The sequence below is a fragment of the Condylostylus longicornis genome, unplaced genomic scaffold (assembly GCF_029603195.1).
Source record: "Condylostylus longicornis isolate FDR11 unplaced genomic scaffold, ASM2960319v2 ptg000004l, whole genome shotgun sequence".
NCBI lineage: Eukaryota > Metazoa > Arthropoda > Insecta > Diptera > Dolichopodidae > Condylostylus > Condylostylus longicornis.
The window spans coordinates 7,900,262-7,927,862 of record NW_026577973.1 but is presented as its reverse complement, the minus strand read 5'-3'; the positions used below and the strand labels follow the sequence as shown (position 1 = coordinate 7,927,862).

The following is a 27,601-nucleotide window of genomic DNA, read 5'->3' as shown; positions in this document are numbered from 1 at the left end:
GGGATTTCAACGACTTTTATCACATGAACAGCCCTAATAACATGTTTGTTTTTGCTAAATTCGGATATTATAGCTTTAATAACCGCTGAAATATAGCCAAATAACTCTTGAAATTGTGGGGCAGCTACTGAAACCACTGTCTCAATCACAACCAATCTAAATAGGGTTCTGTCATCATTTGGGAAAATTTGGTGAACTTAACTCAACTAGTTTTTAAAATATCTTTGAAATTTTTGTCTTTATCTCAGATTATTATTTGTTAGCGTTACAAACGGTTAGGCAAATTTAGTATACCCCTGAAACGTACGTTCGTACGGCTTTAAAAACTACAAGAAATTTAAATAGAAAACCTTAGAATCATAAAGAAAATCAAAGAAACGAAATTTTAGATCAACACAAAAAAAAATTAATATTTCTTGTCATGTAAGGGCGCACTTAAAATAAGAAAAGAAGAAGAAGACAATAAAAAAAATAAAATTGATTGAACACCTAAGGCGTTTTCATATTCACGTGTTTCGTGTTTAAAATTAGCACAAGAGTTTTGTAAACATCTTCTAGGTAAATGTTTTATTCATTTTGAATTTTTTTCTTCAACTATAAAATCATATTTTCTGTAGAATTTTATTTTGTTTGAATTTCATTAACGATAGATGACATCTAGTAGAATGACTAAAAATTGGATGAAAAGATTGAAAAAGATTGGTTTTATCAATCAGTTTAAATTTGAACGGAAATTACAATTTTTGATTATTAACCTGTTTTACAATCAGCTTATAGTTGTACAAATATTTAGGTTAAAAGTGATTTTAAAGAAAAATCAAAGTACCCACCCTTATTAAATTTATTCATATATTTTTCGAAAAAAACTCAAAGCTTCAAAATATTACAATAGTAATTTCAAATATATTCGAAATTCTATTGTGCCCTAAATAACTGTTATAAGTAACGTAATATTTGCGTTACGTTATATTTAGGTATATATAGCAACTAACATAGCTGTGCAAAAAATCAGTAATTAATTCTGAAGGCAGTTTAGGAAACTAACTGACCAAATTTGATGTTGTTTATGCATAGACTCCACGGAATTTTATTTCGGAAAAAGTAAGAAACGAACAACAATATTGACATATTTATTAAGATAATCACAAAAATAAATATTACAAATTTTTTTCATGTTCATCGATTTATATTGTGCGTACATATTTATTAAAACAATTCTTTAAAATATTGCATAAATTTAGGCAACACAAACGTAATTCAATTATGTATTGAAAAACAGAACACGTAATCTATAAAAAAGATTAATTTTTTTTTTAATTTAAAGATTAGAAAAGCAAAATGATGAACTACTCGAATTATTCATAACCAAAGCATCTTAATTTTGTAAAACAAATTTCATATAGCGTTGCCCAAATCATCAAAAATTTGCATAAATTTTGGATTTGTATTGATAAAAATTTTAATTATTTTGAGTGTGAGAAAAAATTATTCTTTAATAAGTGATTGTTATTAAAATATTGCAATTCTAGACTCCTTACCAAAATTATATAGAAAAAGATAACGATGAAAAGGCAACTTTTTAATAAAATAATTTTGAAATTCGTAATTTTTTTCAAAAAGGGAATTTTTTTGACTGAAAATAGAATTTGTTATAAAATTTTCATAATCGAATGAAATTACTATAATAACATAAAATTGATTAAAAGCATTAATTTAATAAAATTTAAATTTATATATATATATATATATATATATATACGCATATTACACGTTTTTATTATATAGATATATAAAAAAAAAACACATTACATTAAGAAGAACTAAGATTTATTAAGAAATTTCACATAGTGATACATTTACATGTTTCCACTACATTTTCGAAATAAATTACTTAAAAAAAAAAAACAAAAAAAGTATAGAACAGAGTCAACTTCCTATTTGCGACAAATTGATTTAACATAATAAACTAAAAGCAAAATTTACATTTTTATTTAGAGTCATTCAATTTAGATTAAACCAGTTGAAAAAATTGGCCTCGTTTTGTATGTACTTAATACATCTATACTCTATACACTCTAGAAGCATAAAAATAAAAACAAATTACCCTCCATACTAAGTAAAGAACACTATTTTGTAATTTTATTAAAAATGAGGAAATCTAAAAAAGTTTAGCATTGCCAACTTTAAGATACTAATTTAAATGTTAATAATAGAATTCAAATAGCAATTACGCATATATTACAGATTTAATTTATTAGTTTCAGAAATGAGAATTACAGAAAATGGTTCAGAATTTGACTTGAAAAATTAATATTTAAATAACAAACTTAATCCATTCTACCTACAAATTTCATTTAATCATGTAAAAATCAAATCTGCTTAGCCATGTACTTAAAGTTTAGATAAAATTGAAAAACTGAACAAAAAAAAAATTGATTTAAATTTTGTTCTTGTGATTTTAGTAATTTTTTAATCACAAAGTTCGAACCATATTAAAGCTACCAAAAACGAAAAAATTGTATTCTTGTTATTATAAACTCAAAAATAAATTTATAATATCTTATAACAGAAATTCATAAAAATTCTACACAGGCATAAAATATATAAAAAAAAAAATCCTTACAAGGAAATCTTCAGAAATCTATCGAATTTGTATGCATAAGTTGCAAAAGTGAAATAAGTGTGGGGACAATATTTTTTTTTTAAAATGAATGAAAAGAAAAAAAAATACATACTTATATTATAATTTAATACGTGAACAATATAGGGTTTCTTAATGGAATGGGCCCAAAATTCTTATTTCATTCTTAACTTCAATAGACTTATTAAAGAAAGTATACTAAAAAGAAAAAAAAACACAACAAATGACAAAGAAAAAAAAAATGAGTGGGTATGCAATTTTTGTAATTTTTTTTTATGATATCCTTATTCAAAAAATTTCCACAATGCTTTTTATTATTCTTATGAATTCGATACGGATATGGAAAAAATTTCGTAATATGGAAAAAAAAAGTACATAAAACAAGAAAACAAATAAGTGGTGCTATGGGAAGGAGTAATGAAATAAAAAAAAAACAAAAACCAACAATAAATGAACAAGAAGTGGCAAATAGGAGGAAGAAGGGGGTGACCATTTATTGCACTGTCATCACCCCTACACTTTAAAAACTCATATTCTATACTTACTATTGTTAAGTTTTTTTTTTTTACTTAAAGTCCCCAATAATTTCTACTTATGAATACTGACTTAGGCATTTATTGTTTATAAATGTGTACATTTAGTATTTCCCTCCCCAAGTTCCTGACATAATCAACAATTTACAAAACTTACAATAAATTCTTATTTTTGAATTTTTATATTTATTATTATTTTTTTCTCTTTTTTGTTATAAACACATTTGCGCACGAACAAATGTAAACGGGATGACCTATTAATACCAGAGATCCAAAAAATATAGAGAACTCTTTTATTTTTACTCTTATATATATATTACTCATACATACATATTTATTTATTCTTTTTATAATTTATGCATGTATTATATACAAATATAAATATATATGAATATCAAAATGTGTTTGTGTATATAGTGTTCATATTTTATTTCAAGTATATTAATGTATAAAAATAACCCCATCTTAAAATTTATATTATTCAGTGTCTTTCGTAAAAACATAGAGAACACACAATACAATCACTTTGGGATGTGCTTTTTATAACTTTTACAACTCTGTTATTTCCTTACATTTGTTTTATTCTACAAAGAGAAATTTATTTTACCATATTTATGTATATATATATATATATATATATATGTTAAAATATTTGTTATAATATATAGAAAGTAATTTAAAAAGAGAAACAAAAACTGAAACTAAAATAAAAAAGAAAAATTAAAGGACTTTCTATTATTTTCTTTATTTTTTACATAAAAAAAAAACAAAATGAAACTCTTTTACAATAAAAAGAGCTAAAAATGTAAAGAAAAACTAGGATACAACAACAAGAAGAAAAATAAAAAAACGTGGAAATGAGTAAAAGAGAACAACACAAATAATACAGAAACTAGTGAAATTTATGTGCTTAACGTAATTACAAATTTGTATTCATCGCCAGCAGCTGTAACATAAAATGAACGGCGAGTAATCGAACAGTTGACTATGACTGTGTATAAAATCATAAGAAAAGAAAGGAAAAAAAAATAATAATAAGGAAAAAGAAAATTTCTAAAGAAAGAATTCCAAATAATACGGAATTAAAGAACTTAAATATTCTTATAAAATAAAGAGATAGAGAATTCCTTCTTAAATCTACTTAATGTACAGAATCCTGTACATAATATAAGAATTTGAAAACAAATGTTAAATTAAATACAGACACAGCAGTGGTGCATAGAAATTGCATTTTGTGTAACAATTTGTTTTAAATATACTCGTAATTGGATCAAGTATAAGTCAATTTGAATTTGAAATTATAACAAATTTAATAAAATTTTCGGGATGGAAAATAAAATTTTCAACATTGTATTGGAACAGTAAGTTCAAAATTAATAAAAAAGTACCATTCTTAATAAAAAATAAGATAGAATGTTAGGGATTGCCTTTCTAGTTGGCAATGAAAATCACTTTTAAGTCATTTTCGTACTATTGAACAAATTATGTACTTGTATTATAAATTTATAACACAATTAAATTTTAAGATGTTTAACATCGCGTACTTAAATTGTATTTTAAATCATAGTCAAAATATACTTGCCATAACAATATCACAGCCCAAATTTCAAATAATCCAGTCACTGTGAGTTTTTACTTAGGTCAATTAAATCTTTGCAATACTTGCAGCTTTGCATTTTATTTTTGTATTATTTTCCAATTTCCGCCAATTTCTCTTTGTATTACCTCTGATTTATGTTTAAGAAACTCTATATAGAACTGTCCATTATTTCCCGAAATGAATTGAATCCATATAAAAAATTTTAATTTCATGGCAATGAAACTCACGAACTCAATTTTAGCACAAAGTTAAAATATTATTTTGTCCTTATTTTCTATATCTTCTTTCTTTGAAGCGCTTAAATTTTATTGTGAAAGTAAAAACATACTAATTTAATAAAATATAGAGAAAAATTTGGTGAAAAAAAAAAAATTTTTAAGAAAAAAACTTTCGTGTAGTAAAACATACACTACAGAATTTACATTTTTTATTGGGACTAGCTGTGTATGTTCATTTCTTCTTTTATCCTTATTTTAAGCAACTCTTATAGTACTTTTGTCACATTGACTCCGTTATAATGTTGTAAATCTTAATAAGAATAAAATCTAGAGAAAAATGTCCTTAAAAGAAAAAATAAAAAATAAATATAAAAATTTACAAAGACACTTAGAATAGAGTGAACATTCATCGTTATTAAAACTTTTTTTTTGTCTGACTATGGTATGTGTTTAAGAAAACAAGAAAGAAAAAAACCTTAAGAAGAAGACATTTTTGGAACAAACAAAAAAAAACAGATTGAGGGAACTGGTTAAAAATTACTTGAGTATATGAATAACTCCTGGAATACAAAAAAGGTAATAAATTACACAGGTTAAGATTTTCGTCAGAAGAAAGTCACAAAATAAAGAATTTACAAAAATTCAAGATTAATACAATGTAAGTAAGTTAAATAAAGTATTATTAAAAGTACTTTTCCTATAGTATATGTATATATATGTAAATATATTACATAATCCGGTAAACAATTTTCAAATATAATGCACATATTAAAATGTTAAGGAAAAATCTTGTTTCTGCTTTTCCTCCAAAAGATCGACACAGAAAAAATATAAATTTCTTCTCAGTTGCCCTGAAACTGTTTTAAAAATTTCCAATAAAACACTTTCTCAAGACTTGATTTTTATCAGGAGAATATTGAATCCAATCTTTCGTACGTATTATTGAATCAGAGAATCAAATATATTTAGATAAGGATTACAAGTTTGAAATATTTTGTTATATAACACTGTAGAATATTGAACATGCTTCAATATTATATTTGATGTTTGTATCAATTTAGTTTCCTCATTTATTATGAATTTCATTCAAAAAATAATTCTACTTTTGCAAGAAAAGCTAATTACATAAAATAGGCGAACTGAAATACATTCGTGCTACCAAGGTTTTAAGTAGATTTTAAATTTTTAAAGAGAGGTTTGAGCAAAGGAACATCTCCGCTCAACCACCGTAACCAGTTATGGTCAATGGTAACCAACATATTTATATTCTCTCCTCAATCGTAAACTCCTCAATACTGAGCAAACTATTTGGTTATCAGTCCTGGCGACCAGAATAGAATATTCATATAAAAAATGTACCATCTAGTTGTCATACCGGCAGAATAAGTAGGATTCATTTCAAAAATTTTTTATGCCAAAAATTTTTGGGTCAGTTTTGATTTTCTTTACTTTTGATTCCTGCTGAAACCGGGTTAGACTTAACTATTAAAATCTTGCGAATTTTATTATTCCAAGATTTGGAATTTTAGATTCCCAATTCAAGAAATGATCTAATTGAACTTTATTGAATAATTTTGGAGATGAATATTTAACATAGGCGTACGGACATTTTAAAATTTATAATAATTTTTCTTTTTTAATAGTAAAATTATCCGCCAACTATAGTATGAGCAAAATGAAAACAAAGAAAGTTTTCAGAATTATAGAAAAGTTTTCTTTTACAGTAAAAAGAAGAAAAAAGAACTTCATAATTTTTTTTACTTGTTTTCCTTCTTTAAAAGAAATTTTTCTAATTTTCTTTTTGTTTTCTTATCTTCCCTCTAAAAATTTGAAATGCAAATAAGTAATGGTGTGCTCTCATAATATGTTACATAACTATGTATATATGTATATCTATATATATATATATATATATATATATATATATATATATATATATATATATATACGAGTATATATATGCATATGCGTGTATTTTTATAAGGATTTATACTTCCTTTAAGGAGAAGAGTAAACTTTTCCCTTTTTTTCACTCTATTCCTGTTCTCCTCACTGTTCTTTTTTTTTTGTTGTATTTTTTTTTTGTTTTATAAAAATTTTGATCGAATTAGCTGAGGTAGCGTACTGCAAAAATAAGAAAATAATGGGGAAAAGACATAATGGAAGCAAAAAATAAAAAATCTTCATTAATTTCAATAAGAAGACAGGATAAATAAAAAAACAAAATCTTGAATTTTTTAATGCTGTTACTATTTATTTTTTTTTTTTTTTTGAGTTTTACTTCCGGTATATCCATTAAGATCACCAGGATATTATTTGTAATAGCGTTTATAAAATATTGAATTTATCTACTCTCAAAAAGGGTTCTTCAATTATGAAATATAAAGGGATCAGGATTCTTATGGACATTATTACCTCATATAAATATTTTAAAGGAGCAGAAAAAAATGTTATAATATAGTTGAAATAATTTGTACAGTTACGAATAGCTTAGTCCAATAAGAATTCTCAAGTCAAATAAGAAAGAGGAATAAAAATTAATAAGCTTATTACCATTAATTGCTCATTTGTCATCTGAAACTCAGATGTTTTGGTAAGAAAATTTTTAAAAGCTTGACTTACTTCAAAGTTGAATATATATTGTTATAGAAATGGAAATAATTAAAAATTAAAAAATTTAGAAACGTGAAATGCCACGCCCGACTAAAGCATATTGCAAAGTTTTCATTCTTTTGAAAATTGCACTAGCTCTTTTTGAGCTAGTATTTGAAATAAATTATATGTTAATCAGTTACTAATGAGTGTTCCTAATCTGCTTTACGACATCATCTATTTATAACTTTAATTTAAGAAACTACTTTAAATGTTCAGATCAACAAATTTTAAATAATAGAAAATTATTGTTGTTAAGCAACGTTATAACACATATCAAAATTTCAATTTATAAATATTAAATTAAGCAAAATAATTTGTAATGAAAGATTATAAAACCATATTTTAGTACTCATATTTTACAAGAGCAACAATTTAGTTTACAATATTGAAAAACCTTTCATTTATATTCTAACACGTTTACGGAAAATTCATTCGTTCTCCTTCTTCTCCTCCTCCACTTCCTCTCCTTTAGCCTCATGCTCATACTCCTTCATTTACTCAATTTTCTTTGTGCAAGAAAAAAAAATTGAATGGATATTCAAAAAATTCGAAACTAATTTATTCATATAAAATTTCTTAAAATTTTTCTTTTTCGTATTTTTCTTAAAACAATTTATAATTTAATAATAAAAGATAACTTGAGAATTGAGAGAATTTTTCAGTGCATAAAATAACATTTAAATAAATAATGAAAGAATTTTTCTATTTTTCTATACAAAACGGGAAAATAATAAATAAAACATTGTAAAAATATCAAGAGAATTAATTCTCTTTCATCATCTAAATTTTTATATAATGTACAAGGAAAAAAGAAAAAGAATAAGAAACCAGCATACAAAAACTGGTATGAAGCAAATTGTTGAAGACATTTTAAAATTTCATTTTGTATCGTTATTTTTATTTGTTGAGATTTAACAAAATCTGAATATAATTTTTTACAATGCATAATTTAAAATAAATCTGAATTTTATAGTATTATAATGATAATTAGACGAATTTTCTTTGAAATATGTAAAAAAAATTTGGATTTTTTAAAAGGTATTAGAGAATAGCAAAAATTGAAATGAATTGGTAATTCAAAATTAGATAATCTAAAAAATTTATATGTTGTTAAAGAATATGACAAGATATTTTAGGAATTGCTAATTACCAACACAACGTGTAATTGTTTATCTTTTTATACTCGTACGAACGTATGTTCGAAGGGTATACTAAATTTGCCTTACCGTTTGTAACGCTAAGAAATAATGGACTGAGATATAGACTCAAGCATATGTTTTTGATCGGCATCGTATTCTGAGCAGTGCTGTAGTCGTAAAATTAGCATAGGGTATACGCTTGAGAATATAAATTTTTGGTAAAAATAAAAAAGGTTATTTTTAATTATATTTTTATTTGAAAAAAAGACGTAAAGTATTACATACAACTTTTACATAAAAATGTCCCATAATGACTGCCGAGATGCATCTGTATTTTTTCGAGCACAAACTCTTGATCTAGTGTCAGTAGATGATCTATGATATAAAAGCCATGATTGAACGTATTTTTAAATATAATTAAACATAAATTTCCTGTCTTCAACCAGCGGTCCATAATTAAACAGAAGAGTTATTTTCGAAAACTAGTATAAGTACAGAAAATTTAAATTTCACTTATTTTAACATTAACAAAATTTAGATACTTACTTAATCGATTTGTTTTGAATAAAATCTTTATTTTATTTATTTTTTTAAAAAACAAACACCAACTTTTCATCAATAATTAAAAACAATTTAAATAAGCTTTTAAGCCAGTATCAATAAACTTACTTAAAGAAGTTTTCAAAATTATATTTTTTTGAAAATCAATGTTATTTTGTCAACAGCTTTTGCTAACTTCAAATAAACTAAAGAATATGCAAAATTAACGTCCACAATAACGTAGTTTAGCATGGTTACCATAGCAACTTTAGTTAAAGAAGAGTATTTGATAAAATTCAAATATATTTTCAATTGTATAGAATTAGAAGAAAATCGTTTTAAATCGAAAACCAAATTGTTTATGTATTAGTTTACATTACTGCTGGATAAATACAGCATTGGTAATAAGAGAACATCTATCTTGAAGAAGTCGATTTTACTTTTTTTTTGTAAATGATTTTAACATCAGAAAATATAACTTTATTTTTATTTAAACTTTAATTTTTTAACATATTTTCTATTAAGCAAACATAATAACTTTTAAATATTAGGAAAGTTTAAAGTTTTCATTTTATTGTGGTTTTAAACAAAATTACCATTTTCAAAAATTAAAAGTTCTGTTATATTCGTTTTCCGTTTTTCGTTAAAGGAGCCTTGTTTGATTATTAATTTGAATATATGTATGTAGTTGATATATTTTTCCCAAGAAATTATTACTAAATTAATGAAATATTTTGTGTGAATTGTTAATTTGAAAATTTTTTGCAATTTTTCAGTACAATTTTTATCATCATTTTTTTTTTACTATTACAAAGAAAGAAAATAATAAATTTTTAATAAAAAATTTGAACAAAATCATAGGGTATACGCTATTTTTAAGTAAAACCACTAGGTATACGCTATCTAAATTTTAAAAGCATAGGGTATACGGCGTATACCCCCGTATACCCTCCACTACAGCACTAATTCTGAGTCGATTTAGCTTTGTTATAAAACTATAATAAAAAAACAATATAAAATTATCGACCGAACGATAACTTAAAAACTAATTGAGCTAATTTACTAACTAATCAAATTTTCACAAATGATATAATATAGTAAATTTCAGAACCTTAATTAAATTGGTTATGATTGTGGTACTGGTTCGGGTACCTACTACACAACTTTTAAATTTATTCCGCTATACCTAAGAAACTATGTAAACTGTTATATTGAAACATCACACAAGCAAATATGTATATAAGTAGAGCCAATGTATCCGATAAAAATAGTTGAAATTTCTTGACTGCTTGTGGTAGGTGTCATACAAATTCAATAGTAGTTTGGTCATTTCTTAGAAAATATTGAAAACATAGCACTTAAATTTTAAATAAATTAATATGGTAATATGGCAACTTAAAGTCATAATCTGTCCCATAGTCAGCTATGGCATATTTATTCGCACATAGGATAACAAATTCGTACTGGTATCACAGACTTGACATGGTCAACTCCATTTTTTCTCGTTTATTATTACTTCTTATAGGAAAAACTAATAGAAATTTCTTCATAAAATTGCATTGCAGAAAAATTAAAAAATTCGAGAAGAAAAATTTTATTGATATTCAAAAATTTATTCAATTATTTTTTAGTTTAATTTTATAAAATTTTCTAATACATGATTTTTCTTTTCTATTTCTTTTTTAATTGCTTAGCTTTAAAAATTTTACCTATTTCACCGAAAATGCTTCTATAATTTCTTCAAAATTCTATTCTTCAAAACGTCTATTTCTTCAAAACTTCTACTATATAATTTGAATTAGTGGTGAATACTTACACATGTATTTCAAATAACTCAAATCGTGACAATGAATAATTTGAATTTAGCCTATAATTCAGTTTCCCAAGCGTATATATCTCCACAAAATTAAACGTTTATAAATACTTCTTTTTTCTTAATTTGTAAAATTTTAATAATTTATAAAAATTTTTTTTCGAATACCCGTAAATGTAGTTAGTATATCTACTTCATGACTTCAAAAATGCTGCAATTACACCCTAATAAACTGAATTGTGTTGTTATATTGTATCGTGAAAATTATCATTTCTAAACTCTGAACATAAGCTAAATTCTTAAATATCTTATATTTTGGTATTAATACTAAAATTAATTTTAAGAAAATTTAATTTTAAATGGGTATTTTTCAACAATTGGTAATGTTATTCCATTGAATTGCATCATATTTTATATGAATTAATTTAATTAGGAAAATTGATTTTTCTTTTTTTAATAAATAATATTAAAACTTAATTTAATAATAAGAAAAATAACTACGTTTATTTATTGAAAGTAATTTTTCAAAAAATAAATATTTATACCAACAATACTCTCGTATACATATAATTTTTCAAGGATATACATAGGCACTAAGAAAAGAAAATTTTCAATGGTTTCAAAACGAAAAATAAAAAGAAAAAAAAAAACGCTTCAAAATACGTGAATTTATGATTATCAACTTTCATGAATTTTGAAAATTCTTCGTCAACATGATGAATGATGTATGCATATTTTATTAAAAATATTATTTACATACATACATATATATACAAAATATTTAAAGAAGTTAAATATTAAAGAATTTTTCCATCAAAAAATACAAGAAAAAAATTTTTTTTTTTTTGTTTTTTCCATTGAATACCAAATAACTCACAAAGTGAAATATTCAAATATTCATAAAATACCAGCTTATCATTATCAACAATATTCTGAAAAATTTCCACATCTCATCTTATTTTCTATTTTCGTCGCTTAATATACATTTAGCTTTAATATTTTGCGTTGTGTATTGCGTTACATTCAAAAATCTTTTCCAAGAATCCAAATATTTTTCAAAATAAAATGAAAAAGATGAAAAAAAAAACAACAAGAAAAAAATATTATCCTCGTATAAGGACTATTTATTTACCTTATACATTTTTACAAAACGTACAACACTAAAAATACAAATACAGAGTGATTTAAGTAAAAAAACGAAAAAAATTCTAAATGGTTTCCTGATTTTAAAAAATAATAAAAAAAGAAAGAAAAAAGCAAAGAATTACCGTGTTTTTTTTTTATTTATTTCTCATTCTCTTACATCATTATTTTACACAAAATATTAATAAAAAAAAGGAAATTTAACAAAAAATCTGTTATATATAATTTAACACAGCGTTACAACCATACAGTCACTTATACACACGTACATTTACATAATTTACATTAAGAAATGTTACTTGGATCAGATAGAAAAAAAAAATTTTGTATCATTATATCCTTAGTTGCTTTTAAATTCAAATTATTTAAACAAATAAAACTACGCACACACACATGCATTCATGTATAAAATGAAAATTAAGAGCATTATTAAATAACAATGAGAATGACAATTTTACATGTACAAAATAAGGAATAGATTTTTGTTCTTTCTTTATTTTTTTGTTTTTTTTTGTATTGTTACCTAAAAATAATTGTTTCCGATATTAAACTAATTTTTTTTTACCTTACATATTTATGTAAAATTTATATTTTTCATTATATACTTACATATATACATAAATAATTTAAATTTTACATAATAGACACTAGAATTTTTGCACAATATCAAAAATATTATTGTATGTAAATATCGAAATACCTGTATGGTTGTATGTACATATATATAATGGAATTGCTTAAGACAGTAAGTTGAGTGTGCATAAATATAAGGATGTAAGTAGTTACACAATATACGAATTCCGGATAATATTCAATACACACATAATATTTGTATAACAATATAAAATTATCAAGCAAATTTTGTATATATTTACATAATTTATATAATAAAACAGTAAAATATGTACACATTATATATACTCTTACAGGTGTATATTTTACTCTCAATAGAATAGATATACAATATATTATATATAATTTTATTCTCTTACCTTCCTTTTTACGTAAATGTTGTATAAAACATAACACTCTACAATATATATATGTATATATGCACAATAATCGGATACATAATTTTACCAGTAAGGATATCCGGAAATGTCTTGTTCTCTTGCAATAATAAATATACAGGAATAAAAAAAAAAAACACATAATAAACAACAAAATGTTACTTTGCATAACGATAAACATAATTTTTCCATTCATACATGTTTCTATACATGTACACACAAAAATAAATTTATGTATATAAGACAGGATATATAAATGTGCAAAAAAACAATTCGGAAGAAGGAAACGAAATATCAAAAGGGATAAATAAAGGGATATATTATAACATAAAAATAGAGAAAGGAGAAACAATAAAAGCACAAAAGCAAAAAAAAAGACGACAAGACAAAGAACGTAAAATCAGCGAAATAAGCTAAAAACGAAGGATGTAGAAGGTAAAAATAAAAAAAAAATATAAGTAACCAAAGTTCACTTCATCCCTGTGTTTATGCAAAATTTTTTTACGGTTCAATGTCTATATTTTTGTTTTCTTTTTTTATTTTTGCAATATTTTCCCTTTAAATTCTGTGTTCTATTTTTTTTTCTTTTATTATTTTATTATTATCATTATTATTATATGGTTATTGTTGTTTTTCTGTTATAGTTGTAAATATCCTTGTTATACTTGGTATTGTTAAAAATAAATTTGGTTATCAACATTTTCTTAAAATTTTACTGTTCAATTTTGTATAATATTATATAATAAAGCATAAGATAAAAGGCGGAAAGTAATATTTATTTAAGAATTTATTATTTTATTTAATAGAAACATTAAGTTAGCGAACTGAAATTTAACAAAACTTTTATGAGCACAAATACACTAAAATTTAAAAAATCGAAAATTTTTTATGAATTTTTAATCGTGCCATCACAAATAATAATGAAAATATGCGGAAAATTTGTTTTGGATAAGGTATAATTAACAATAATTTACTTTGATACATTTCTAAAGTTATCATACATGTCTAATGTTGTAGTTCATTTATGTACACACACATAATATGATGTGCGTATAATATTTTTGGAATCATTTGCAAAAAATTGATTTGTCCAAAGAAATTAATAATTATTCAATCACAAATTACGTTAGCTAGACTTAGAGTGGAATTAAGGTAAACTGGAGGCTTATGTAGTTTTAGGTAAAGTTTTTATTTGAAAAGTAACAATTGGTTTAGCAAGGAACGCATCGCGAAAATTAATTTGATCATATATACGTACTGTAAATTATCAAATTTGGGTGTGCATTATTACAGATTTTTTATGTAAAAGGTAAGACCAAAGCTCATTTAAATTGAGCGTTTTATTTGCATAAATGTAGAATGTCCTATATTTCTAGTTGGATATTAATACAGTAGAATAAAATTTATGTTGAATTTTAGAAAATTCTATAGAGATTTCGGGAAAATACTGAAATTATTAAAATTATCAGCAATTTTAACATGTTAAAACGAAATATTTTATTTTAATTTAAGAAAAATAAGGTCCTAACAATGTTTCTATAGTAGCAATCAATTTTATTTTAAAAATTCACTTTTTTTCTCAATTCCTCTTTTGATATGGAAATGCTTATGTAAACAAATAAGACTTTGGCTTTATTATTAGACTCTTAAATCTGTTGTATCTCAAACAAAATTTGCAGAAATTTACTATGGAATGGAAATATACAGAGTTTACTAATGTATAAAATTGTGTGCCAGTACTTGGTGTAAGAAAATTCACTCTCTTTGAAATAAAAATACTAAATTTTCAGAGCACTTTTTTCAAACATGTTGAGAAAAATAGTTCTCAAATGTTAGAACGTAGCAAAATGTTTAACGTTTTTAATAGAGAAAAATAATTTTTAAATATAAGGGAGAGGATGTAAAGATCCTCTCAACATAAGAAAAGATAAAAATTTTGCTCGAAACTGAATTTTATGGTAATTGTTTCAAAAAATTAAAATTATTCAAATGATGGATAGAGGTCAGGAAACCTACTAAATCTTTTATGAATTGAAATTTTATAATAACACGGAGAAAAACGTGAACAGAAACTAATTTCAAAATTACAAAAAATCTTCGTTAATTATTAAAAATTTAAAGGATTTAGAATGCTTAAAATTTAAAATAAATTTGATATTTTTCTGTTTTTGATTGAATTTTATAACATTTATGTAAAATATTTCTTAATTGATGTTAGACTTATATTAAATATTAAAGTAATTGATTGAGAAATTATTGTATAGGCAAGACAATTTTAAAATATTTCATATTTTGGAAAATGGTTTCTAATCTGGAAAAAATTTATGATTATTGTTAATTCTGTCCATTAAAACGTTAATGGATCTAAGAAAATTTCTTTGGCTTATACAGTAATAATAATACTTACCCAAACTATAATGCAAAATTATTGAATAGCTTCGAACTTATAACCATGAATCATCAAACTTAATGCATAATTTTAATATATGTATATTCATATAAAACCAGAATCATATATACCACATAAAAGGTTAGTTAAAGTTTGCATTTTTTACGTTTGAAGTACAATTGTTGATTGAAGAAATTAAAGAAGTCGTTCTAATTTCATATATCCGATTTCCACATAAAGTCATCAAAACAACAATACAAAAGAGATTTTCTTTTTTGAATTTTCATGATGATAAAATAATTTGAAATTTTGCCTTCTAAAGCTAAAAACTTCCCAAAATTTATTTCTCCTTATCCTTTATACATAAAATCGACCTGCTTTTTAATATTTCCATATGCATTTTTCTCTTTGTGTTATGGCGTTATTCTCCTTTGTTTTTAATGATTGCTTTGAAAAGCATAAAACAAAAAGCCCGATAACGAAAGATAAAAAACAAAAGAAAGAATACCACAAACAAACAATAATTTTTGCTTTAGAACTCAGGTGCAAATTATGATAAAAGAGGACTGCCAAGGTTTTCATTGATCGTTTCTCTCTTTATTTTTATAATTTAATTTATGTTTTAGACGTGAGTTCTTTTTTTTTGTTTTTTTGTTGTTTGTCCATTTTTCAGCAATATGCGGGGATTTAATTTTAGCTTCCCTCTTACCATAACGTATACCAACGAATATTATATTTATTTTTATGTTTGAATGCTTTGAGTTTGTTTTATTCAACATTTTCATATAAAATTTTAAAAAGGAAAAACCTAAATATAAAGCAGATACTAAAAGGAAATCATACGGTGGCAAAACACATTTCATTCTCAATGAAATTAATTTAATCGTATGTCTTTCTTATATAAATGTTTTTGAAAGAGAATGAATTTTTTGTCCTTTGATTTTTATATTCGAATAAACTGAAAAAAAATATTATGAATGTTCTAATAAATATAAAGGAGAGAAAAGAAAACAGCCTCGTGAAGGATTAATTTAATACACATATCTTCTTTTATGTCTTTTATGTAAATACATAAAGACAAAAGTGAAATATGAAACTGCTGACTGAAAGAACATGGAAAGTATTTTGTAACTGGCAAAAATTTCTAACTCATAGACCAGCATCCTCACGATAATATTAAATTTTATTTATTTTTAGAATTTTGTTTTAAATAATAGGGAAATTTTTATCATAATAACGGGTCTATCATTTTTTTTGTTTTCTTTTTCTTCTGTCTCTTAAATAAATAAATTATCCTTTTCTTTTTCAATTATGCATATCGTAATATGGTCACATAAAAATATGTACTTATGTGTATATATTTTTTTTATGAACCAAAGCATTTTATGAAAAGATTTTACGGTGCTAAGCAAATTTTAAATTTATCTCATTTGTAGATAATATTCGGATTATTTACTTGGATAAGTGGAAATTTTTCATAAAGCAATTAATAATTCACTAGAAAAAAATTTTTTTTTTGTGTACATAGTATGTATATATATGTACGGAGTGTTTCGCAAAAAAATTGTATGGGGGTGGCCCGATGGTAACTCTTTGTCGCGTTTTTCCGAAGCTATACCCGTTTATATATGTTATGTAAGAAAAATACGGTTTTTTGAACAGACCGAAGCTCGAAAACTAGTATATCTGCACCACTTGCCCCAACCGTCAATTACAATTTCTTGCTAGAAATTGATTAAAAAATCATCCCTGATATTGTTTACCACCTTATGCGAGACACTCTGTATACATCCATGATTTATTATGAAATAGAAATTTTAAATAAAAAATTCTACTTATACATATAATTCACCATGTTTATTTAAATACACGTATTAAATTAAACAATGCGAATTGTATGTAACCAAATTATACATCAGTTTATAAAATAAATTATGAGTATACATATAGTATACGTATGTATATATATATTTAAAAATAATATTTGTCTTATACAGACATGTGTATCTAGCTTGCACGGGTATATTTTATTGGATCAGGTTCAAAAAACTGTGAACTTTGCTTTTCAAATATTTCACAATTTTTCTGTACATTATTTTTTCGCTTTACTAATATCATAAATTTTTTGCTATGCCAGGATATCACTATAATAAAGAAGTTATTTTAATAAAAATATTGAAAGTTTTTGACACGATACCAAATCAAAGCTTAATAAACTCTTGTATAATATTACCAGAATAATTTTATACTTACATAAATGTATTATTATTTTTTTTATTTTGTATTTCTCTTTACCTAGTAAAAGACCAAGTTCTCTTTAAAATGAAATTTAGTCAAAATTATTACGGGTAATCAGCAGCAAATACAATCTTCATTACTTTAATTAATAAAGCTGTAGGGAGAAAATTCAATAGTATTTGTAATAAAATTTCTTTTTAATTCTAAAATCTTACTCTTGAAATAATCTTATCTAAACTGGCATTTTTGGAAATTCAGGGCTCTCTCAATGTCAGGGCCTTGTTTTGTTTTTGTATTCCAAAATACAAAAGCTTGTATAAAGAACTAAAAAATGAAACTTTTTTCTACATACCAAGATAAGATACGGTAGCAAGTAGGTATGAATTGTCAAAAAAAATATTTCTTTTCATAATACAAATACATACACATATATACATAGTATTAAATTATTCATAATTATCAATCGATTTTAAAATGTCAAAATTTGGTTTTTGACTAGATTTCAGCACTTATTTGTTGTTCATACACGTACATGTATCATCTAAAATAATCTAATGCAATCTATGTTGTTTAATTAAAACTAACTTGTGGTTAATTTCGCCGCACTAAAAACAAAATTCTTGATTTATGAAAGTTTTCTAAATTTTCAAACATCTTTTATTACTATTCTCAAAATAATTAGCTTGCTATTCATTAACAACTTTATCTACCTAGTCATAATCCATTCATATAGCACGAAACAGCCAAATGTAACTCCTATAATACCAAAATATCCAGAATATATAAGATATTGTCCAAAAATATCAATTAGAATGACATGTCCATCAACAACCACAACTGTTAGAATTGTTTGTAATACTAAAGCAATAAATGTATTTATTCCAAATACCAAACCGAAACTATCTTCTTCCAAATGTTTAGCGACTTCAGCACTAGCAACTGTAATTGAAAAAGCATAAACTGCACCAAAGACAATATAACCAGCATAAGCTAAATACAATTTATTAGGTAAAATTGCCATTAGAAGTGCACCACCCTTGCATATTGATAAAATTGATAAAACTAATAGACTTGAATTGTTACTTAAACGACCGGCATGTATATATCCAGCCGAAAGTGCACAAATAGCTCCTAAAAATGTTAAAGCTGCATCAACCATACCATTCCAAGCTACAACTGGATTTTCATCAATTGCTTTCCATAAAGTTTGAATATAAGAAATTACTTGCAAATATCCACATAAAACTGTTGAATACCATATACTCCACTGAATAATATAACGGTTCGTGTAAGCATTTTTAAAATGTTGAAAAATTAATTTGAATGGATTTGGTTTTGTCTTTGTTGATATTGTAACAGCCTGTGGTTCCATAATATTATTAGTACTGGAATGACTAGTTGCACTATCATCATTCACTTCATTTTTAAAAGATTCTTTTCTATGAAAATAAACGGTTGTTTTAACATTTGGTAAAAAAAACGCCCATATCGTTGATGCTATTTGTGTTGCCAACGTTATATAATTTAGTTCTAAATAATTCATCCATTCAAAATATACAAGAATTTGTGATGTTACACTTGCAATCAATTTACCAACTAATAAAGCGGCTCTGGTATGTGATGTTACTTTTGGATAATATTTTTTATCTACTTTTGCATAAATATAAGTAAAATAAGCTATTTCAGTGGCCATATAAGTACCATAAAATACTTCTAATATTTGTAATTCTAATAAACTTTTCGTCCATATTAACATTGACCAAACTGAAATGCCGGCTAATCCAGACACAATAATAAGCGGTTTGTATTTAAAAAAATCTGTTATTAAAAATATTAGAACAAGTTGAGCCAAATATGAATATGTTCCAACTGGTAAAGCATCTCGATAAACCTCTTCTAATGTAACATTTCTCCATTCGCCTACCAGGAATTCAGTTACATATGGTTCAGATGGTCGAGTTTCACGTAATAAACCGTAAACGCATAGTAATGCGGATATTTTTAACCACTCTTTCATTTCACTTATTTGTTTTCTGGTTTTTTTTTTAACTAATAAAATTAAATCCACAACTGTTACGATTTTTATTCGATTTTGTTTAGTTTTACTATTGCTTCATAAATTCATTAAAAACCATCATTTTGCTATTTTATTTAAAACAAAACAAAATACAATTTTCTGCGTATTCATCCACATAAAGATTACTACTGAATATTAATACTATAAAAAAGGAATTAACTGAAATCCAAAATATTTTAAAAAAACCTAATCTAATCTGAAAAAAATTATTAAATTAAATAGAAAACTTCTATTGTTGATAAAATAAACACTTATAAACAATACTTCTTAAGTGTATGATTTAAAAAGAGTACAACGCTTTGTTATGTTATTACTTTCTCTTATTACTTTGCACCTTTATAAATGAGTCCCATAAAAGTAATTAAATATTTGGCCGCCTTTTAAAGATAAATTATTTAAGAGATTTTTATAGTTTATTTACCTGAATGAGCACCGTCTTGTCTAAAATATAAAGTTATATGTATACATAAATGAAAATTTCTATACATGACCATGTAGAGCGAGAAAAGAGGTGGATTAACTTTCATTATCAGTTGAAATATTTTTTGTTTTATATTTTATATTCAAAAACAAACATATCAACAAACAATGATATGTAGGTGATTAAATTAATAACTTTATTTTAATACTTTAAAGATATCTGAGCTATGAATATATAGGAAGTGATATAAAGTTGTATAAATCAAAATATATCAAATTTCAATTAGCAGTATTTAATTTCCGGTGATAAAAATATTAAAATTTATTTTTTATAAAAAATTTATTGATGTATGCTTAAATTAAATAAAATTTTATATCTTCAGCAACGAAGACATAAACTGCAGTATTAATAATTTTTTGTACAGTAGAAATTGAATTGCCAAAGACAACGTCTTAGATTTTTGTCATGTGAATCTTTGAGAACGCGAATTTGTTGCAGTCAAAAATTTCTATTGCATATTTAATTTAAACAACAAAACATGTGTGAGACTGCGAAAATAAAACGGTAAAAGTCAGTTGGAATTAAATAATTTGTTTAATTGTGTGAAAATTTGGTACTTGCTTTTCATAATATGAATTTACCGCTTGTGATCATTTCGGGAAAATAAACCAAAAACTTAAAAATATTAGTAGCCAAAAATATTTGGTAGTTGCATATGAGAACACAGCATAAGAATAATTTACGTCAAGACGAAAATTACCCCTGGAAACAAGAACTAATGTTGTTAGTGAATACCAAAGATTATAAAATTACAGCCAGTCTGGCAGTCGGTAGAATATTTGATATTAGTGTCGAAGGTGTTAAAAAAAATAATTCTTAAAAGCAAAAATAATGATTATATGGTAACAAAAATTCAAAAACAGCTTGAGGAAACGGTCACTAAAGTACCTAAGATTATCATCTTAGATATCGAAGACACAAAAAGAAAACCATTGTTGAGCATCATGACTTGAATTTGCCAAAAATTTTAAAATAAACTTGTAGAATTTTAGAATGGGATTATGAATTTTACTAATATAACATCATAGTTGCGGAATTAATAAGAATGTGCTTATTACACTACTAATTTATCTTAATGGAAATTTCTTCATGCAACTGCAGAACAGATGGATGACGTAATCAAAGGAACGAGTTAAAGGCAGAAAAATTCATTAAAAAAATTTTTCTCCTCGAACTGGACTCGAACCAGTGACCTACCGCTTTCTAGGCGGACGCTCTACCAACTGAGCTAAAGGGGCATGAAGAAATTGCCGACGAAATGTTCTCTACATTGCTTATACTGTAATTTACATGATTACTAAGTATTTGTTTTGTTTACATTGATTGCTACATACAATCTACTATTGAAACACACAATAACAAGAACATATATATTTATAGGATTGTGCCTATTGCACTAATTAAATTATGAATTTTACTAATACAACATCATAGTTGCGGAATTAATAAGAATGTGCTTATTACACTACTAATTTATCTTAATGGAAATTTCTTCATGCAACTGCAGAACAGATGGATGACGTAATCAAAGGAACGAGTTAAAGGCAGAAAAATTCATTAAAAAATTTTTTCTCCTCGAACTGGACTCGAACCAGTGACCTACCGCTTTTTAGGCGGACGCTCTTTTAACTCGTTCCTTTGATTACGTCATCCATCTGTTCTGCAGTTACATGAAGAAATTTTCTTTTAGAATGGGATTATTTTGAGTTATTTGGAGATCATCGATGTCAAAAGATTTGGAGAAAGAACAGTAATAATCCTTGTAAATCAATTATTTTTCTTGGTTTGGAAAATGTCAATCACATATAGAAAAATAAAACTTGTTTCTTGCTGCAACATATTAAGGACCATTTTGCATGAGTCAGCTAATGCAATGGAGTTGAGTCGATGTTTCACTTTGCAGTAGGATAACGACCGAAAGCACACAGCCAAAATTACTAAAAGACTATTATTGCAAAAAATTAAATAAATTTATTGGATTGGCCATCAATATAACTAGATCTCATTCAAATAAAAAATTTTCGAAATGAGTTAGACTGCAGAGTTCCGTTTATTTTAAAATCAAAACGTGTTCAAAAACTGAAAAATTCTTTGAAAGTTTGTATGCCTTACACCAGGATATGTTGAAAGGTTTGATAGAATCTACACCGAGAAGAATTAAGGATGTGATCAATAATAAGGATGGTCACACAAAATATTATAAAAAAACATTTCCATGTGTGCGTTATTCTTTTGTTAATTAACTTCAACTTTCTTTAAGTTTAAATTTTTGTTTAAATTTTTGCAATATTTTTTTTCTTTTCTTCTTATTTATTTTAAAACGTTAATGAGTTTTTTAATTTTGAATAATATTAGTTTTTAGTTCCTCAAATAATATCGTATAACCAAAAAAAAAAAATTAATTTTAATACATAAAATTACTCCCGATTTCATCTAACTTTTGGTGCCCACTGCAAATATAACTTTATTTTTTTTATGGAAAAAAATAGGAACAAACCGCTACATTGTGATTTGTGCGCCACACGTAGCCGCTGAAGACTGACAGGTTGACAAAAATAGTTTATTTACACTTCCCTACCATGGAGAAGTGCGTTCCCATCGAAAACTCGTTATGCAAAATTTATTGCCATCCCATAACCTACCTATTTTATACACAATATCGTCGGTAAAAAATAAAATATTATGCGATTTGCCATTACAGTTAGTTTGGAAAATCATAAGTGAAAATTATTTTTTAACCGCATTATCAATAAGAAAGGAAAACCAAATCTAGTTTGTGTGTTAATAATTTTCACAAGCATTTGTATTTATTAAATCTTATTAATATTCGTAATGCTAATTTTTTAGAAACACAATTTTATACAATAATTGTAACACGTATATAAAAAAAATTCATTCACCTAAATTTTCTAATAATATATTCATATAAAACCAAAATATAAAATGAAATGCCAATTGTAATGAAATACCCTGCATATATGAGAAACTGTCCATAAATATCTAATAAAAAAACGCTTCCATTAACAACCAAAATTGTTAGAACTGTCTGCAACAATAATGCGACAAATGTGTTTATTCCAAATATTAAACCAAAACTGTCTTCTTCTAAATGCCGAGCGACTTCACTACCGCACACAGTAATTGAAAATGCGTAAATTGCGCCAAAAATAGCATAGCCCGCATAAGCAGAATATAAGTCTTTTGGTAATGCTAATAATAGTACTACGCAACCCTTGCATATTGACAGTGTTGATATTATAAGAAGGCTTGATGTATTACTTAAGCGACCACCGTGAAGATATCCAGCCGACAAAGCAGAAAGACATCCTAAAAATGCTAAAATAGCTTCAACTATTCCATTCCATGCAATAGTCGGATTAATTTCGATTTCTTTCCATAATGATTGAATATATGAATAAATTAGTAAATTACCACATAAAAGAGTTGCGTACAATATACTCCATTGTATAACACCCCGATTAGTATATGCGTTTTTGAAATGAACATAAATTAATTTAAACGGATTTTGCTTACGTTTTGGTGGTATAATACACTCAGATGAACTGGTTGTATTTTTTAAATTGATATCATTGGTAGATTCTTGTTTGCTCAATTTTCCATCAACAGACTCTTTCCTATGAAAGTAAACAGTTGTTTTGACATTCGGTAAAAAAAGTGCCCATATTGTTGATGCTGCTTGAGCGGCCACTGTTATATAGTTTAAACCCGTATAGTTCATAAGTTGAAAATACAATAATATTTGAGATGATATACTCGATACAAGTTTACCAACTAATAAAGCTGCTCTAGTATGTGATGTTACCTTTGGATAATATTTTTTATCTACTTTGGCATATATATATGTAAAGTAAGCAACTTCAGTGGCGAATGTTGTACCATATATTCCAATTAGAACTTGTAACTCTAACAATGTCTTTGCTAATGCTATTGTGCCCCAAATTATGGAGCCAACTAATCCAGATAAAATAATTAACGGTTTATATTTAAAAAAATCTGTTATTAGGAATACTATCACAAGTTGTGCTAAATACGAATATGTTCCAATAGGTATTGCATCTCGATAATATTCCTCAAGTGTATAATTTTTACTTTCGCTAAATAAAAGCTCAGTAAGATACGGATCTGATGGTCGAGTTTCTCGTAATAAACCGTAGGCGCATAGAAGTGCCGATACTTTAAACCAATCTTTCATTTCACTTTTTCAATTTATATTTTATTTAAAGCAAAGAAATAATGTTTTAATTTCTCAAAAATTTTGCATACTTTGTTTTTCCTATTATTCTTAATAATACTTTTTTCCGTTTCATTAATTCTTCTACTGAAATATTTTGAACATCAAACCTATGTTTAGTATCCAAAACTTTCTGAAATGTAATCTTATCTGCAAAATATGTAGATAAGTGTTATGATAATTTATTTTATGGTAGATAACATGTGTTATGACAAATGATGCTAAATCATGTATTAATAAATTTCTCAGACATCATGTTACTACGATTAATAAGATTGCAATTGGGTCAAATTCGGAAATAATGAATGCAAGCAATATAATTGCAAGTTTATACATGACACTCTATTGCACGAATTAATTCCATCCAAAAACTAAAGAAAATTCAAAATAGATCCCAAAGTTTACTTAAGTTACAGTTTTTGTTCCAATAAAACTAATGACTTACAGATTTTTTATAAGTATCAACTCGGTTCCTAAAAAGAATATTACTTAACTCCTTTAATTATCAACTTTAAGACTAAATATATAATTCCACTGCAAACTACAATAAAACATTTCATTATGCAAAAATTGAACGTGCTTTTTAATTATATTTTTTATGATTCTTCTATTAAAATTTATTTCGTTTGAAATATCCTAAGGAAAACTAAATTCAATTAAATTTTGCAAATTATTTTATAATTAAAGTTTATTCAACCACTTATCGAGCAACACAAGTTTCAAACAAAATAAAAAGGCAAAATGAAACACCAACAGTTATAAAGTATCCAGAATAAACGAAATATTGTCCAAATATATCCAGTAAAATCACACTTCCATCAACAACCAACACTGTTAAAATTGTTTGTATGACTAATCCAATAAACGTATTTACGCCAAATACTAAACCAAAACTGTCTTCTTCTAAATGCTTAGCAACTTCACTACTAGCAACTGTAATTGAAAAAGCGTAAATTGCGCCAAAAATTGCATAACCGCCATATGAAAAATATAAGTTGTGTTGTAAAGTTGTAAACAATATTACACATCCGTTACATATTGATAATACAGATAGAAAAAGGAGGCTCGATGTATTACTCAAACGTCCTGCATGTAAATAACCAGCAGACAAAGCGCATATAGCACCTGAAAATGTAAAAATAGCTTCCACTATACCATTCCATATTATAGGTAGATCCTTTTCAATTTCTTTCCATAATGTTTGAATATATGCAGTAACTTGAAGGTAACCGCATAAAACAATTGCATACCAAATGCTCCATTGTATAACATATCGATTCGTATAGGCATTTTTAAAGTGTGTATAAATGAGCTTGAATGGATTTTCTTCATTTTTTGATTGTATTATATTATCTGTTGAGCTAGCCATATTATTTATATTTATACTATTACCATATTCGCTTTCTTTAGATTCGTTACTTAAAGATTTTTCTCTGTGAAAATAAATCGTTTTTGTAACATTTGGTAAAAATATAGCCCAAATTGTTGCTATACTCTGTGATGCTAATGTTATATAATTTAATTCCATATAGTTCATCCATTCAAAATATATTAATATTTGAGCTGATATACTTGCTACAAGCTTACCAATTAATAATGCTGCTCTTGTATGTGATGTTACTTTTGGATAATATTTCTTATCTACTTTAGCATAAATATAAGTGATGTAGGCTACTTCTGTTGCTAAATAAGTACCATAAAATAGTTGAAATATTTGTATTCCAAATAAAGTTTTTGTCCATGTTAATACAGCCCATATTACTACACCTGATAAGCCGGACAATACAATTAATGGTTTATATTTAAAATAATCCGTTATTAAGAATATTATTATCAGTTGACTTAAATGTGAATATGTTCCTATAGGCATTGCCTCACGAGTAATACCTTCTAATGTTAAATTTTTCCATGGTCCGGTCATAAATTCGATTCCATATGGTTCGGATGGTCGATTTTCTCGGAAAAAACCAAATACACTCAGTAAAATTGAGATTTTTAACCATTCTTTCATTTTTCACACTCTTTTTTTGAGTAATTTTTAGATAATAAGTATCTATTAGACTTGTGTATTTTAAATAATATTTGAATACTAATTAAATTAAATAAAATTTTATTAATTGTTTGCCAAGTACTAATTTACATTAAGTTTTTTAATATTTCTTTCTCGTTTGACTAGATTCGCGTATTTAATGATATCAAAACAAAATTAGAAAGTTTATTTCCCCATTTGAAAAAATGTAAAGGGATGTAATAGTTATCCAATCTTATCTACTTCATATAAACTTAAAAAAATTTTGCTTTATCTTAGACAAAAGTTTCCAGCAAACATAAGTCATTTACTTATGCCAACATATTCGTACATCATTTAATTTTGAAAAATATTAAGATAACAATATTTTTTGCAAAATCAAGTTTAATGTAGGTGCGTATATTTTGATTTTTGTATACGAATAGTGCTCTTTAAAGTCTGAAAGAAATTGATAATTTAATTTATTTAAGAATTAAATATTTTGAAGTCATACACTGAGAGAAAAAATTATAAAAGCCACATGATAAGAGTCCTTAATTAAGTTTTCAACACGATTCTCGATTAATTCTTTTTGTATATTGTTGTTATAGTTGTGTTTTAAACAATGAATGATTAAACTAGTGTTGAAGGTCACTAACAATGAATGATAATTTTCCCAAAATAGTCATTTATTATTAATGAACTTCAACACTACGAAAGCGATTCTTTCCTGCATGGATACATCAAACTTATAAATATCGTTCTATATATTACACAGGTAAAGTCTACATTTAAGTGTAATGCATTTCCTAAGCCTATAAAAAGTCAAAAATTTTACAGTTATAACGTTTTCATATTGGGAAT

At 25.3% G+C, this 27,601-nt stretch overlaps 3 protein-coding genes across 3 annotated transcripts; all 3 read right to left on the bottom strand.

Moving 5' to 3' along the window:
• Nucleotides 1–18,606: 18,606 nt before the first annotated feature.
• Nucleotides 18,607–20,080, bottom strand: LOC129610743 (thiamine transporter 1-like). Its single transcript, XM_055523423.1, has one exon. It carries the CDS (start codon nt 19,934–19,936, stop codon nt 18,626–18,628), a length of 1,311 nt encoding a protein of 436 aa, XP_055379398.1. The 5' UTR covers nt 19,937–20,080; the 3' UTR covers nt 18,607–18,625.
• A 329-nt stretch (nt 20,081–20,409) lies between these two features.
• LOC129612789 (folate transporter 1-like) lies at nt 20,410–24,690 on the bottom strand. Its single transcript, XM_055526566.1, has 2 exons — nt 23,447–24,690; nt 20,410–20,437 (listed from the first exon to the last, which is right to left on the bottom strand). The coding sequence occupies exons 1-2, from the start codon at nt 24,688–24,690 to the stop codon at nt 20,410–20,412; spliced, it is 1,272 nt and encodes a 423-aa protein (XP_055382541.1).
• A 739-nt stretch (nt 24,691–25,429) lies between these two features.
• LOC129612784 (thiamine transporter 1-like) lies at nt 25,430–26,871 on the bottom strand. Its single transcript, XM_055526552.1, has one exon. It carries the CDS (start codon nt 26,738–26,740, stop codon nt 25,430–25,432), a length of 1,311 nt encoding a protein of 436 aa, XP_055382527.1. The 5' UTR covers nt 26,741–26,871.
• Nucleotides 26,872–27,601: the final 730 nt, after the last annotated feature.

Bases quoted from the DNA above. Each gene is read 5' to 3' on its own strand.
- LOC129610743 (XM_055523423.1), bottom strand. From the start codon at position 19,936: ATGAAAGAGTGGTTAAAAATATCCGCATTACTATGCGTTTACGGTTTA.
- LOC129612789 (XM_055526566.1), bottom strand. From the start codon at position 24,690: ATGAAAGATTGGTTTAAAGTATCGGCACTTCTATGCGCCTACGGTTTA. The intron at 20,438-23,446 runs GTATTTCATTAC...TTTATATTTTAG, and splicing joins CAGTTTCTCATATATGCAGG to ACAAGACGGTGCTCATTCAG.
- LOC129612784 (XM_055526552.1), bottom strand. From the start codon at position 26,740: ATGAAAGAATGGTTAAAAATCTCAATTTTACTGAGTGTATTTGGTTTT.